Here is a 17,611-nt window from a genome sequence, read left to right on the forward strand (position 1 = left end):
TGATCAAAAAACCTGACAGTGATGAAGGAGAAATTAGAGAATATAAAAAATAAATATAATTAGAGAAAAATTAGAGAATGTAAAAAGTAATCTGGAAAGCAACAGATGACAATATTTCTTGAAAGAAAAGATAAAAAGGAACAGTGGATACCAAAGACAATAAACATATGGCCCATTTCCTGTAAGGATTACTAAAACTGAGGAAAGTCCATGACCTTAGAAGAAGCTGACAACTTGTTAAGTTCTTAAAGGAAAAATAAATTTGATACACAGATTTGTGAAGAAGAGCCCCACTAGTGCAAGGAACCATTTTAGAACACTGATACCTCTGAGAAACAAGTTTTCTTGTTTCTCATTTCCATTTTTTTAATTGGGAAAACAAATAAACCAGACTATTTTAAAAACATCTGTTGTGAGGAAGCACTTCAAATAAAATTAATAGGTGAACATTTTTTGACAGCACTATTGTATAAGAGAAAAAGACCGCTTTAATTCAAAGTAAGCATTTTATAGGAGTATCTCAAACCTTTCAGAACTCTGGGGGGGGGGGGGGAGGGCACTAGGTAAGCAAGCAAGCTGGCACTGCCTTACAGCAGTCCAAACTGTCAGAAAACTCTTTTTAAAGACAGACCAGATCCTGGCTAGTGTGGCCTCTTGTGCTACTTCCATCTCTATGCTGTGCTGAGAGCTCCTAGAGCAGGTTTTTGGCAGCACTGATTATGATCTGACTCAGGTATATGAAGCTGAGCAGATCCAATAGTGCTCTCTGCCTGTAACTTTCACTCTCTATTTTATGAAGTGCTTCTTTGAGAGCAGTCTGGAACACCATATTTTCTCCACATTCAGAGTGGCACAGGTCTTTTGCTGGCAGGTCACAACCCAACAATTTTAAGAACTTGTTGGTGCCCTGAGCCTTCATCAATTACATACTACTATCACTAAAGGACACAAAATGATTCACACGATCACTCTCAGTGTCAGAACAAAACCCCGTCACTTTATTCTCTGACTCCAGTATTTATAGATTCTCAACAATGACCAGGGATTGGATAATTTAAGTTACCATATTCCCAAACACACTGGTCATGCAAAATGTCCATCAAAATGTTTCTTAGAAGGAATGTGATAAGCAACTTATGTTTATAGGACTTTCATGGGAAAGTAACTAAAACTATGAAAACATTATCAGAAGGTTTAATTTTCAGAGTGACATACTACCAGTGCATTTGTGCCCTTAAAAAAAAAGAATAAAAAAGGCAAATTAGGTGGACAGGACTTACGATTTCATAAGAAATAAAATCATACTGACGACATGCAAGAATGAAACTATTAGTAATGTTAACCCTACTAGAAACTTAAATCTTCATTCCACATCTGCATAAAACTTTCATTACAATAGGGATTTTGCTTCAAAGGCTTCAAAATCTTCAAAAACCTACTGCGCAAATACTCAAAGTTAATTTGATCCACCCAAAAAAACATTTTTTACAAACATTAAAAAAGGAGGCCCTGCCTTGCAATCAGGCTTGAAGATACTTCTCACTGGAGGCCCACTGATATAAAAAGGTCTCTACATTGGCACCACAGGATCTCACTGCAGAGTTAAAAAAACACTATTGGAAGCACTCAGTGTAAAGAATGATGAATTACAAAAATAAAACAAATATCACAATCTATAGCAGTAAAAATAATTTGAAATGCATTCAGAAGGTATTCAGAGTTCTTGAAAATCAACCTTTCAAAAGACAGTATTTTAAAGTTGCACTGATAATCATAATACATGTATAAAAATACCTAGTACTCATATTTCATAGTTTCAAAACTGAGAAACCATATATACATCTGCAAACACCTACACTTGGTTGATTATGAACTGATGAAATTGTGACCTGTTGCTGAAACTTGTGAAAAAAGCTTTCATTTGCATTAAATGTAAAAATCTCAGAGTTACCCTAGGGAATTCAGTGGATATGGAAGGATTATCATGTCAGACAGACTTTGTTTATTTCATTCTCTCTTTGGGAAAAATGAACAGGGTCACTTCAAAACTTTAAAGGAAAAAGTAGCTACTCAGCTTGGAAAAATCCGCTCTTATGTGTCCAAATATTGTGCTGTGAAGGGTCATTTGTTGACATGGAGGCCTTACCATGTAAGTTTTTAATGCAGCCAATGAAGTGAATCTTGTTTCATGATGATTTTGCAAATAGTTTTCGGAAGGGCAAACACATCTCATTTCTGATTTATCAGATCACCACAACAAGTGCAAAGATTCTGGTATGTGACACAATACAGTTAGTACAAGAATGTCAACCTGTAATAATGTCACAAGTATTGCATATGACCTTTATAGGATTTTTTATATACTCAATTTATGGACATGTCAGGCTGACTAGACTTTCTCAAATTAAATTGAACCAGCGGAATCAAGAAAGCAAGAAAATTACTTTGTTGATGTGACTCAAAAAATATCTCGGGTGTACATCATGGAGCAAGGCTACACAGAACACAAACACAGCCACTGATAGCACTGGGAGGCTAATTAGTACTGCCCCTGGGCAAACAAACTACTCTGCTATTTCTTAAGTTTGCTTATTCAGCACAAATCCTGGGAATCCACCGTTTCTTTCATAAAGCAGCATAACTGCTCAACAAGAATATTTCCCCACAGACTCTTCTAAGTTACTGCAAAAAAAGACAACTCAACTATATGGAGCCAAGATAGTGCTTCAACCAGAAATAATATGATCATTTTTCTGAGGATTGGAGACAAACCTACATTTTTTGGGGAGCACGGTCTCTATTCTTAATGTGAAAGCACTTAACAGGAACACACAATGATTCCCTTTAGATTTTTCTCCCTTTTCCTCTGCCAAAGGTGTCATGCATAAGGTAATTTCCTAGGCCTTTTTTATTTAGTGGTGTGGATACATCCTGAATAGGTAAAAGGATGAGAAGAACTGTACAGGAATTTTTCTGTGGATAGAAATGGAAAATAGGATCCTAAACAAGTTCCCTGAAAGTATCTGAGTTAGTCTTGGCCTCTTCTTGCTGTTTGAATTTAGGAGCAAGAATGTTCACTTGTGCTCTTTAATCCTTATAACTTAACTTCTTCTGAAGTAGTCTAACATGGCTTAATCTACATAGTTAGTGGATGCTACTGCTTCCAGAGTGAACCAAATGACAGGAAATGATCTAACTTTTTTTAAGAAGGTAACAGCAATTAACCTTAATAATTTAAAGGTCCAAAGCCTACTCTAATCAAGTAAGAGCTGTGATTTCCATGGATTGCCCTGTGAGGTGTGATCACTCACATCTGAAGTCAAGGCATTCAAAGACAAAATCAAAAATTAAATTCATGTTAAAAGAAAGCTAAAATATTATTTTTTTTAATTTAGACACAGATCAGATTATATATGTATATCTGCCCACAAAATAAGATGCACAAAGATAAATGAATATATAATATATTCAAGATCTTAGAAGTCTAGATAATGCTCTAATGTTGAATGACATATCTCTGGAACTTGTTCACCGACCTCACTAGATCAATAAATTACACCATACTGTTGATGTCTAAAGACCCATTTCTTCCAAATAATTGCATTCAGTGAAATGCTTAGTAGCATTGAATTCTAGAAAGATACATTTGATTTTTTTTGAATAAACTTCACATTTCAGCTAGAAATGCTCTTCAAAATAGACACTTAAAGTAATGGAAAGAATTTAAGCTTCAAATGTGCCAGTCTATATTATTTCCTTGCATTTTATTAACATAATCAACAAAATCCAGTTGCAATTGCATTTTGCCATCTCTGCATATTCATTAACTATATTAATTTAGTTGTGGCCCTTTGCAGCTGCTGGAAAAAAAGTACAGACCTTGCATTAGGCTGATCAAGGAATCACTACTCATGAAGGTTTAGGGACAAGTTTTAATCACAGAGTAAAATATGCCTATAGCATTATATGCCTCCAAACTAATACATAACTTGTGGTCATCACAGCTATATCCATCTTCAGGAGAAGAACTATAAAATGTTAAGCCCTGTATGAAACTGCTGGAAATGATTTATTAATAGCTATTTTTTCCTATGATGCATGCTAAAAATACCAACCTGCTATAGAGTAGCTGGCTACCAATCTATTTTGACTATTTCCTTTGCAATGCCTTAGCTCTCCATGATTTCTTTTAAATTATTTTCCTTTTGCTGAATTGAAAATTTTATAAGTATGGAAGAGCAAGGACAGCAAAATACACTGAAATTGTGTATCCCAGAAGTTTTTTTCCAGTCTTCTCTTATATTGCTGATAGATTTTATAATACAATTCAGCATGATCATAAAAGTGAATGCACTCATTACTTTTTTACTGATGCACTCTAATAAATTCTGAAATGTAATTATTTCTTTTCTGAAAAATTGTCTTCCAATATGGTATTATAAAATTCCTTGTTTTATTTCCTGTTGTTTATTTCAAATAAATCTCCTTCATTTTCAAGGTTAAGTGTTCTTACATTGCATAATACTTTGCAATTTGTTATATCATTTTGCTGATGCAAATTTGCCAATGACAAAATTAGTCACAGAAGCCATTCTTTTACTCTAACCTAATACTTATTGAAGTATATGAAAGTTGCACCAGGAGTTCAGTGGATTTTGCCACGTATATTCACTGGATAGACACCTTGCAAAGCCATGTATGCAGGGGCAGGGGGGCAAGGATGAAAAAATACATAGGGATTTCATTAATTCACTCAAAACCTCTAGAAATTTGGAGTATGGGGATTTAGAAAAAGATCCAGAAGTTTGGATCACTACTTGAAATTGAATCCAGAATTCCACATACACAGGAATCTAGTGCTCTTTAAGAAGACTTTGCCAATCAGCTGTGGTATGAAAATTAAACCCAGTTATGATAGCATATGCATTTCTCTCCAAAAATGTTCTCTGCCGTTCTTCTTTTCTCCGTTCTAGTTTTGCAGGATGGGAGACAAATGACTTTCCCTGCAGACTTGTGCATTTGGCTTGCATGGCCAAGCTTTGGTAGTGGGGGGACTACAGGGGTGGCTTCTATGAGAAGCTGCCAGAAGCTTTCCCCATGTCCAGCTGTGGCAATCTCTGGCAGCTCCTACAGATGGACATGCCATTGGCCAAGGCCAATTAGTGGTAATGCCTCTTTGATAACAGATGTTGTGCAGCTGTAGCTGTGGGCACAGAAGACAGGAATCAAAGCATGTGAGAGAAGCAGCCCTGCAAACACCAAGGTCAGTGAAGAAGGAGGGGCAGGAAGTGCTCCAGGTGCCAGAGCTGAGATTTTCCTGCAGCCTGAGGTGAAGACCACAGTGAAGCAGTTGTGCCCCTGCAGCTCATGGAGTTCCACAGGGATGCAGAAATCCACCTGCTGCCCACGGAAGAGCCCCATGCTGGAGTGGATGGATACCTGAGAGGAGGCTGCGACCTCATGAAAGGCCCATGGAAAGAGGAGCCCATGCTTGAGCAGCTTGTCCTTGAAGGACCGAACCCCATGGAAGAATGACTCACATTATAACAGTTTGGGGAGTTCTGTTGCTTATGGGGTGAACTCATACTGGAGAAGTTCATGGTGAACTGTCTCCCATGGGAAGGACCCCACAGTGCAGCAGGGAAACGACTCCTCTCCCTGGGCAGATGGAGAGGCCATGGGTAATGAACTGACCCATTCAGGTGATAATCCCCATTCCCTGTCTCCCTGCACCACCTGGGATAAGAGGCACAGCTGGGAAGGTAGAGGGTTTTAAGATTTTATTTTACTTTTCATTATCCTGCTCTGATTTTGTTAGCAACAAATTAAATTCATATCTCTAATTTGAGCCTGTTTAGCCCATGATGATATTTAGTAAGTTATCTCTCCCCATCTTTATTTCAACTCATGAACCCTTTGTTATATTTTCTCTCCGGCATCCAGCTGTGGAGGGGAGTGATAGAGAGGCTTTGTTGGTGAGTGCCTGGAATACTGACAGCATCAATCCATTTCAACCTGCTCTTTTTTTTTAATTTTTTTTATTTTTTTTTTTTTTTAATAACAAAAAGGAAACCAATTTCATAATCATCCTGTTCCCCCTTCACCTTAAGGCTTGGTATGTCTGCTATTGAAATTCCATCTCTACCTCCAATATTTGTCACAGGATCACACAGAAACACAGAATAAGTCAGGTTAGAAGGGTCATGTGATCCAACCTCCCTGCTCAAGTCGGGTCATCCTAAAGTACATTGGACAGGATTGTGTCCAGACTATTCTTGAATATCCCAAATGAATGAAATTCCACAGCCTCTCTGGGTAGAGTGTTCCACTGTGCAGTTACTTGCACAGTAAAGACATTATTCCTCATATTCAGGTAACCTTTCAGTCCCCTCCTTTCTTTGATAAATGTTGGTTTCTATGTGTTCATGTTCTCTGAAATTTGAAATTTTCCATCTTCCTGTAAACTGAGATGCATTTCAGTCCTAAGTTCTTTCATTCTCTCTGGGTCACTGTGTATCACAGTTTTGTGCACTAATGAGGCTCGCACTCCTATTGTGCCTCTCCACATTTGGGAACAGATGATCTGCTTGCAGAAGTGTCCTCCTTCCATATTCAGCCTCTCTGATTGGCGTAAGCAGGCTAGATGAGATATAAAAACACTGTCCTCAATAGCCTCCTAGTGTTTTTAATAAATGGTAGGTGGACCTTGCTGTTTTACCCAGACTAGATACGAAGTAAAAATATCCTAACTCCATGGGTAGTGCTTCTTGTCTACCATTTCAAACAGTTAAGGAAATGCTATGAAGGTGTTTTGTAATAACTTAGTCTGGCACTGAAAAAATGAAGTCAGGGGAGGGACCTCCACCTCAACATTAACTTACTGCTCTCCTACTCTGTCACTGCCATCAGGGAGAAGAAACATGAATTTGAAAGGAAAAACACAGCTTAACTGCTCAAATTTTTCCTCTGGTAGCTGCTCCAGTGAAGAAGCCTAAGGACAAGTCTCAAAAACAGCAGATATCTTCACTCCTATTTTAGGATACTGGTAAAATGATGATACACACAAAAGAAAAGAACCAACTTTATAGGTGGCACAGCCAAAGAAATGTAATTATTTATCTTCTTGCAAAATAAGAAAAAGTGGTAGAATATGCTTTGCATATTTTCAGTCAGGTCTCTTATCTGAAAGAGTACATTGCACATTCAAGCACACACTGGTTTTGAGTTACATGAAATATTACATAATAAAGAAAAGCTTGTACTAGGTAATTAAAAGGCTTTTCATTAAAACCCAGAAAAATGAAAGGATAACACTAAATTATTATAGCCATTTCCATTAATCCTTAAAAAGAATTAATTTTTATTCTTAGACCATAAATACTCTCTACACATCCTACTAGCAGCAAAAGTTTTAATAAAAGCCTGCTAACAAACAATAATACGCGTTGATCAAGAGCTGTATTAAACACTACCAGTCAAACCACCTTTATAAGAATTTTACTATTACTTGTGAAGACTTAAAGTATCTGCTCTGGATTAATAACATTTTTATTAGCGTTTTTAAGAAAGTGATCTCAGAAAAACCACCTTAGTAAGAGTATCTAATAACCAAATGCTTGGGACAGCAAGAGGAAAAATGATAATATTATATCTACCAGTAAAGCAGAGCAATCCAAACACTCATCTCCTCAGATGAAAAGGCTTCTAATTTGGAAGAGATTTTATTTTATTTTTTTTATTTTTTTTTAATTTTAATTTTATTTTATTGCTATATCTGATAGAGGATTACATTTTAATCATCTGTGGTCTGCCCACTGATGAAAAGTTGTGACATTCCTATAGCATCTACCATTGCATGTCTAGGGTAAAGAAAATAGCTGCAATCATTTCAAGATAGTTGGAGACCCATGCAATTGTAAGGGAAGGTATTTGACAAATTATGCAGCCAAATGTCATAGTGGTTTGGTTTTGTTTTTGTTTTTTTTTGTGTGTGTGTGTGTGTGTGATGAAACAGACAGGGATTTTCTTTTTTTTTTAATGTTTTGCCCTTTTAGTGACTGAGAGAAGCAAACAGACAGACTAAGGCAAACTTTCACACTGAGGTATCAGATCACATTTAGTAACTTAGAGAGGTGTATTGAAAGGAGAAATGCCTTTACTAACTGTAAATGTTGGACTACAGAAAAGGTTTCTAAGTTTAAACAGTGAAGGCTTTTCCTTGCCAATCTGAACACACTGCCTGTGGACTGCAGATATAGCTATTAAATTTATCATATATATATATATTATTATATCTTCTGTTCTCTAGAGCAGACTATGACAAATTCTGCCCCTGCTGCACTTTGCAGATCAACTCTACAGTAAAGTCTAATTAGAAGCATATGATATCAATGCCAGATATGATTTAAACATTGCTACACTGAGAGCTTAAAGACACTGAAACAGAGAGCATGCCAGCTTAATGAAAGAATAATTTATTTTTTATCACTTAATAATGTTCAAAGTAGACTGCTAAGGTAGACTACTCTTCTTATGAAACACTACAAGGGAAATTTAAAACATTCCAGCACCATGCTGCCCTTTACTGACCTGAGCAGCTGTCTGAAGCTCAGCTTTGGTCAGGAGAATAAATCAGTGGGAGAGATGTCTGCTTTAGACATAATCCTCAGTGTGTGCTCTATTGCCTCAAATTGTTTCTCTTATGCACAGAAACACTTGAACATGGATTCAGAAATACAGGGTACACAGCAGAACACAAGTAGACACCTTACAGAGTAAATTACTGGTAAGCAGTCTTTCCACTTTCTTCATCTGTTTGTGCATATATATTCATGTGAGTAACTTCAGGCATTACATTTTCCTTTATGTGGAAAAAGAAAAGGCCAAAAGGAGAGCTGGGTTCTCTATTTCAAATATGCACGCTCACTATCCTGCAGCCAGCTGGGCTGTTGGATATGGAGAGAGCTGGTTTGCAGCCCTCATTAACTCCTCTGGGTGATCATGTTCCATTTGAGAACAGTGACACAGGTACAAAGTATTGACATGGTTGGCAAGAGGACAATGCAGCGTCTGTCTCTCCCTGTATTGTCACTTGACAAATTCTTTGTGAGAAGCCCAACTCCTGTTGAACAAAGGTGAGCACTCAGGTCATGCCACCACAGTAACTTGGTGCTTCAGTGGCATCTAGTGATGGAGGCGAGCAGAATTTTGGCATGATCATAATAACCACGTAACAACTGTGGTTAAAAACCTCCTCATCCTTTGGGCCAGCTGCATTTGATGTTGTCTATAGGAGCACAAGGAAGACAGAAATAGCACCGATAAACAGAACACCAGTTTTTTTTTTCTAAAAGTAGAGGGAAGTTCTGAAGTAAAAAAAAAAAAGGTAGCTGGTGATCTTCTTCAGAGATATTCAAGAGCTGAATAGATTACTACTATAAATCTTAAAAGAGATGAAGTTCAGTAAGTACCACCAGATGCTTCATTCCTCCATCAATGAAGATGACATGACTGTGCACACTCTAAAATTTTCCAAGATAGGAAAAACTTTAAGGAAGTGTGTGTATATATGTAACATTTGGTGAACTGTCCTTTCTGCCAATAAAAAATTTTAAATCAGACAAAATTCAGGGAGTCAAATCCTGAAGCATGTTGTCTAGCAGGTGAATGATTTTATGTTCAGAGAGCCTTAAAGATAGCTCCACAATAACTAGCTACAGTCAGAAATAGGGTTTCTGTGTTAGCAGTGCTGCTGTGCTGTCCATCTAACTTTTTGGATTTGTGCCTGTTCAAAATCTTTGTGCTTCACATTAATTTTCCTTCTCCCCTTCAGTTATATTCTCTCAACATGCTTATGTAGCTTAATTTAACATATATGCTGAATAATTAATACTTTTAACTGAACTAAACAACACTTTGTCCCCCCAGATAACTGAGTGCTGAGTGCATCAAAAATTGATAATTCATAAATGAAAGTTCCCTGATTTCTCCCTCATCTTCTAATGTGAAGCAATTGATCAGAATAATGTTCAGTAAATAGCTGCTAACTTATGTACTCGGCTGATGTGGATTGCTTCCATGCCTATCAAGCCCCCAGTAGAAGGCAGAATCCAATAATAAATATGTGACTCTGGCTGAACCAGAACAAATGGGGAACTTGGGTCAACAATGAAAATGTATTTTATTTGTGAAATCTGTGATTCCAGATTCTGAAATCACATCATGGTAATATGGAATCTCACCCAAGCCACCTGATACATCAGCTCCATTTTCCCCTTTTGCACTGTATATCATTGTTCCTGTGATTACAGACCTTCTGACAAGTAAGATTAGGAACACGTTTTCACCTGTAATGAAGATTCAGAGCTTTTCAAGTCAAAATCCTGCACCAAAAGGTACAGTGAACACCAAGAGCAGACTGCCTGGGCATATGGGCATTTCCTTTTTGCCTGACTGATGGGATTGAAGATATCTGAATTTGCTGTGCTAGCCACTAAAATCAACAATGTCTTTACTGCATAGCAATAAAGCACAGAACAAGATAATCAGCTGCATTTCAGAGTACAACCATCACCCTCAGAGATTATTTGATTTGATCCAACATAATTCATAGAGCAGAAAATTTAAGTGAGAAAAAACCCAGTGTGCTTCTGAGGAAAACTTTGAATTGGAAACACTGATGGACACATGCACATGAACACCTCAAATGAGGCTGAATTACAGTAACGGTGAGCTACTGCTGCATAACAGATAGTGACTACGGGGCTTCCATTCCAGTTGATGTCTTACTTTTCTTACAAGATTATCAATCTGTGTTACTTTCTCAGTGAAAGAAGCAAAATCTTCCTTTCAATCCAAACACTGAAAATCTAATGTAGTTTCTTGGCACTGAATCATAAAAGGATGCAAATTGACATAAAAGCAGATGAATCCCCAACTCAAGCAGATTAAGCCCCAACTCCTAGCTACCCCGGAAAATATTTCTCCTTCCAGTAATACAGTTAACTGGGCTGCTTTCAGTCTTTTATGGGACTTATTTATCTGGCTCCAATTATAAAACTCATCTTTTTCTTCCTCCCCAAAGATAAAGGCTACAGTTTACTGGTAACTTAATTATAAACAGTTTTGAGTCAGAAGAATGGACTCTAACAGAGAATGTGTAAGTACATCTGAAGTTATTAATAGACAAAATGTGAATACGGTGAATATGATTAATTAGAGAAGCCTAGTGTGAAATTTAGCATGCCTTTGGCATAAAAATATCCAGTTAACCTGCAAATTCTGCGTGGAGACCTTTTACCCTTTGACAAAAGCAACAGGTGTGGCCCAGCAATTAGCTCCAATAGCAAGCTGAGTGGACAAAGGGTGCCTGAACAGGGAGATATATATATATATATAGATATATATATATATATACAATGAGTTCATCTTTCCCCTCGCTTCTTTTGCACTGCAATAATTATATTATATTCCACAATTTAGGACTTTTTTTTGTTGTTGTTAATTAACATTCTATAATCATCTGACCATTAGAAAAGGTCACAAATTTCTGTGAGCTACCTCTGATGGGGTCACTGTTCAAATAAAATATACCGATCGTATAAGCACAATACAGCATTCACATTATATGAGAACTGATATATTCAAATTAAAATCTGTTACTTGCAGCTGACCGAATGTTCTGAAGCTAGAAAGATTTATATTTGTATTTAATTTCCAACATGAAAATAATCCCATCTTATCATGAAATGTACTGTAGGAATAATGACTGTTGTGTCACATAACATGCATTATGTTTATTTTGCTTTTTTCTTCTGGAAAAGTCATGGGCAAATTATAATATACATAATTTCACACTTTACTTTTAATAATATCTTTCATTTTAGACGAATCTGCTTCCATTTTTTTTGTAATAAACAAAATGGCAACTTGGTCTGTCACATCTCAGTAATACCTATCTGTTTACAGCTTTTCCCAGCTGGAAATCCTCATCATGTGATTAACACCCATGACACAAAATTGACTGCTAAACAAAATTTTATGATATGTTTTGTAAACTATTCCCTCTCCTTTGGCTACAATAAGTGTCAAAAATGTCAGTCTGCCACCTAAGCAGTTTGAAAACCAAACTTTTTCAACTTGTGAAAGCTGGGACCTGCAGGGAAAGTCAGGAGAATTCAGTCCATTCTAAACTCTTTATTTTCTGCCTTAGATTTTTGAGGGACTCAAAAAAGAATGCTCAATGCAAGCTGCTGCTCAAAGCTGACTTAGCTTTCCCATGTAAGAGCACTATATGTGCATCTCATCCTCATGCCTGCAGAAATGACATGTATTCAAAGGCACATCTACAAACTTCAGCTATATTAACTAAATTCCATAATACTTATAGTAGTAAAATAGTATATTAAAAAAGCAAAATAATTTTCAAATTAAATAAACAATACTCCAAAAACATTCAGATTCTCAGAATGGAATTTCAATAGGATGAATATGATGTTCATGAGTTAAAAAGATGAGTATCACAGAACATCAGCACTCACCATTCAACCACTTGGAGTTGTACTGGGCAGTTCGGAGAGGAGGAAGGGTCCCCAGACTTCGATAAATAGCAGGATCTCTTCCTGGAAAATCCATGGCTGTAGCAGCATATAATTCTCCACTGGAAGTGAGAAGAGCAGTAGAATTGTGGTGGGGACTGTAGGGGCAACGAGCCATGCCACTGATTTGGTCATGTATCTCTGTCAAGTTGCTTAACTGTAAAAGAATTATTAAAAGGTATTAAATTTACCTGAAATTATCATTTCAGCCAAGGTGCATCAATCTGAGCAAAATTTACTTTATTATTGTACAATAGAGAGAGCCAACCTCTACATCAATCTGAAATTGTCTCATATAGAAAGTCTTACTGTAATGTTGTCAGATCTCACTTCTGCCATTTTGACATGTCAGTCATTATCAAGCATGCTTAAATGCTTTCTATTAGAACGGGCTCAAAAAAACACCTCTGAAAAGATTGTTATTATGAAAAATAAAACCAAACCTGATCGCCAGAATCAATAAGGCATCAACAACAAAACAAATAATATATTTTTTGTTGTTGTTTGCTTCCTTCTTTGGCCTAATCTGTCTTTGAAGTCAACGTCTGATCTCCTGAGACAAAACAAAAAAACAAAATTTGTTTTGTTGGTGTGCTTTAAGAAAAAAATCTCACATGAAAAATTAGACTAAGAAAAGGAGCTTTCCAACTCAGCAGAACCATCTCTGATTTAGTAGCCCAAACACTTTCAGCCATAAACCACAGCATGATGTTAATATGCTATTTGAAAATAAAGGTGCAATGGGTTTAAGTATAATAAATCTGCCAATGAGTTTTTTAATAATACAGCTATTCTTTGTATTTAAATGTTTCTACCCTCCTGAAACAAACAAGCAGCCTAGTCCAAACAGTGACATTTTGATACTTATATTATGACTATTACTGATGCTACAGTTAGGCTTGTTTTGAACACAGAATGACGGATCTTCTCAGTCAAGATTTCTCTTCCTTACCAGTCAGAAATCACTAATACAGGTACTCTCATTTCTCCAGAATTACACATACACAGTATGCAGCTACCCAACCACATTTGATAACTAAACCTATTGATGCCAATCAAACCTGATAGTGGCATAAGTCTTATAAATACCCAAGGTTCATAAAAATTGGCATGTAGGAGAAACTGAGCTGCTCCTAGCTGCATGTCTCCCACAGCTGAGGGAAAGCCTGCAAAAAGAGATTGGTTAGCTCTCCTATTTGGCCTGCCACCAGCTAAATCAGCCTTTTACACATCAGCTCACCCATCAGTACACAAATAGCCAGTTCTCAGCCACAACATAATCTGCCTTTTAATCTGCTGGCTCAGAACAGGGACTGCAGCTTGTGGGGCAAAACATTTAACTCTTACCGTGCGATTGGTGCAGATTGGAGTGAATGCATTGGTTCCACAGGTGAAGAGATGGTTGCCTCCAACAAGAAGCACTCTAATATAGTTCTGGCATTCCTCCTGCCACGCAGAAAAAAAGGAATATATTCAGTGATAGTGCAGAGTACAGAGGAGACTAATAGCACTTTGCTTTCCATGGTTATTTATCTGCACAGAAAAATTGTAGGTAAACAAGGCTTAAGCATACCTGAGTAAGCAATCACAATATGCACAGATTTCTTATTCATATACATGCATCCACCAACCTTTCTGAGAAGTTCTTAATAGGATACCAATAAACCCCTCTAGTTCTGAAGATTTCCTCTCAGGATATATTTCAAATGCTTAGCTAAATTTTGAACTGATAGTTCAGATAAATGATCTGATAGATACTGACTTAAATAATACAGTACTGTCTCAGGAGATCAGACGTTGACTTCAAAGACAGATTAGGCCAAGGAAGGAAGTTTTGAGGAAAACAGGGGAAAGAACAGGTTGTCAATAACAAAAATATGGTGAGACTAGTAAAAAAAAATTATTTAAATGTTCAGATTCAGATTTGTTACCACTAATTTCGTAATTTACCCTGTTTAATTAGAAGCATTTTCATTCTCATTAATTCAAAGTTTTAAAAATAATTTCATTACCACAATACAAAGATGTTCATCCTGAGGAATAATCTGACATGTTTTTTACCCCATTAGGATGGGTGGAGGCTTTATGATGTTCATATCTATCATTTTAGGAGCTAGAAATCAATAGCAATTTCCACTGCTAATTCAAACAGAAAACTTTGTCCTGCAATACTAACAATCTCCCAGAATTATATGAGGAAAAATTCAAACAACTGTCTTGAAAAAAAATCAATGTCCATACCCAAATAAATGCTCAACAATATGTTTGGAGAAAATAAAGTTTCCTGGAAACTTACATTTAAAAGTTCTCTATCATTCACCACAAGACAGTCTCATAAAAAGACTGAAAAAAATCTTGTGAAAATACAGTTATGCAATTCTAGCTTATATTAAGTGCAATCATGTAAGTAAATCCATACAACAGTGATAGCACAAAAGTCCCATTATCTGTCCTACAGTTATATTAAATTGATTGCTTGTTTATCTTGAAAATAGGCTCTCATCCTGGAAGACAATAAATAAAATCCTGAATAAATTGGACAGGCAACAGGAAAATAGACTGCAAAAGAAGATGGGGAAAATACTTTAAAGGTCTCTGAGAAAACTTTTAGAATTTATCTTCTATACCTTTAATCAAAAATCAATTTAAAAACAAACTCAAAAAAAAATCCTGTAAAATCTCAGGAAAGAAACTACCACTTGGGAAAAAAACAAACTCTCAAACCCATTAGTTTCTCATGGAAAAAGTAGCTTTTAAATGCTTATCTTTGAGCCTTGAAGGACAAGGGACAAACATCTTAGAAGTAATATTTGATTTGTGTTGGGTAAAAGATACAAAGCTTTCATACTGAACTTTATAAAATGTCATCTTAATATTCTTTAAACCACAAAGAAGGTAATACACAACCATATAACCTAGTTGGGCAATACAACAAGACATTAAAATAGTAGTTATTTCACAGCTTGGCAGTGTTGGTAGTTGTGGCAGTTTCCTTGACCGTTAACTCTATCACCAAAAATACCCCCAAAAACTAGAAAGCAACTTTTTGAGGGATTGTTTTTTGTTTGATTCATTGGAAGGGTGCTCAAGGAGGGTCACAGAATGTAAGACAGTGATTTATTCATTGGTCTCTTTCAATTCTGCCCTTTGCAAGAAGGCATGGAATGTACGTGTAGGAAAAATAAATGGGTTCTGACATTACAACCCATCCAACCTCTCCTCTTCATATTCCAGAGCTCACTGAAATAGTGTCATTTTCAAATTACTTGCATGCTGATCACCCATGCATTTTGTTCAAAAATAATGCTGATTTCTTAAACTCTGATATTCTTGGCAATCACAAGATTCTTTCTTTACTGTTCCCAAGTCTGTGCCAGCTTGACAACAATCCATACTGAAACAGGGCAAATAAGACATCTCATATGGAATTTTTGTTGGGAACACAGTGCAAAAAATGGAAAATGAAAGAATAACTTTTTTTTTATTTGGCTACTTTCTTAATTTGAAAAAAATATCCACATTAATGCAAAAGAAAATTTAAAAGAATTGGTTGTGAATAAAGCTATCACTACCCAAAAACACACTGAAAAAGGACTTCACTATTTAGTCACTTGAATTATTCAGAGATACTTTTCCAGCTCTGAAGTCAAGTTTGGCTGTAGTGGTTCACTTCTGACAAACGCACACATGCAAAAACGAGACCGAAAACCAAAGGATTTTTTAGGCCAGAGCGTGGTGCTGGGTTTGGTAGCCATCTTTTATGTAGTCTTATTCTCCAGTTCATGTCAACCTCTATGTCATATACTTCCATATTTGCCTATAAAAATATATCTGAAATAAAGAAATACATTTAGAACATAATTTCTACTTTTGTATCAGGGTATCTGAAACAAAATATGACTATAAGAAACAATTCAGCAGCCAGGCAGGCTAGGTTGTTACTTAAGACTATCTTGAACAGTCCAAAGACAATCTGACTACAAAATAATTATCCTCTTGCAGCAATATTTCTTGTATAGGTTAACATTTTAAACATACCTGCATTTAATTTTTTAAATACTTTTATTGAGGTTCAGATACTAACATACCCAGCCATTAGAATCTTCAATAAGCAAGAGACAGGACTTAATTTCAATTTGCATTATTATTTTTAACCTCTCTCAGGTTTATTGCATTCTCAACAAGTGCATTTATATTTTTTCTTTCTAATATTCCCTGCCACAAGTGTCAATATGTATAGGCAAATTTATTCTCTTAATTGTGTCTGGTGTTTCAGACTTCTACATGCTAATGCATGCTGGCCACAAGGACATAATTTTGTCACTCAAAATGCTCACTCTTGGAGCCATTAGGCAAAAGCTTAAATTGGTAGATAAATGTCTGAAGTCTGAGTAACAAACATTGGCCTTCAAAAGTCAAGCGTGCATTACACTTCCAAATGTGACAGATGTCCCCATATATTTTCCCCTTCAGCTCTTCCCTCCTTGGCTTCTAAAGCATAAATCTCAGAACTGAAAATAGCCACAGGCGAAAATTCTGTGCAGCTTCTTTCTCAAGAACAAAAAAAGAGTTTCACTGATCATTATCTCAAAACTACTTGAGCTGCTTCAGGGTTCAAAGCCACCTTCTGGTTTCAGGGCATTCACTCCATCAGTTAATGTGACTTTCAAGCAATGAGTTCAGGTTTTGCCACCTTGAACTTACTGCCCTCATGCTGCTCTCTGGTCAGCAGAGTTTCAGAGAAACCAGGACCTGAATGCATAACCTACCCACAGCCATCCCTGGAATCCTTATCTCTCCTGTGCCACAGCCTGGGCTGGCCTCAACATTTTGACTCCAGTCTTTCCTGTGTCTTCCTACAGTTACATGTTCCTGCCCTGAAATCTGAATTCACTTGAGAAATGTTACAGAAATAGAACCCCTATCAACTCTGCAATTTGGGCTGCATCTATTTATACAACAGGTAAGCAAGCAAGTTTTTCTGGCAACAGTAACTGGAATTGTATTTGCAAAGA

General features: G+C 36.5%; 1 protein-coding gene across 3 annotated transcripts in view; it reads right to left on the reverse strand.

The window, feature by feature from the left end:
* SEMA5A (semaphorin 5A) overlaps window positions 1-17,611 on the reverse strand; it is a 419,645-nt gene that overhangs the window by 161,432 nt on the left and 240,602 nt on the right. For all 3 annotated transcript variants that reach the window (XM_088054549.1, XM_088054546.1, XM_088054542.1), the window contains 2 exons: window positions 13,944-14,042; window positions 12,540-12,753 (listed from right to left, as the gene is read on the reverse strand). In XM_088054549.1, the coding sequence (XP_087910675.1) occupies window positions 12,540-12,753; window positions 13,944-14,042 (313 nt within the window). The remainder of the gene's footprint in view (window positions 1-12,539; window positions 12,754-13,943; window positions 14,043-17,611) is intronic.

Source organism: Pseudopodoces humilis, chromosome 1 (genome assembly GCF_049639895.1).
Source record: "Pseudopodoces humilis isolate 2021_Gansu_Grassland_sample_001 chromosome 1, ASM4963989v1, whole genome shotgun sequence".
NCBI lineage: Eukaryota > Metazoa > Chordata > Aves > Passeriformes > Paridae > Pseudopodoces > Pseudopodoces humilis.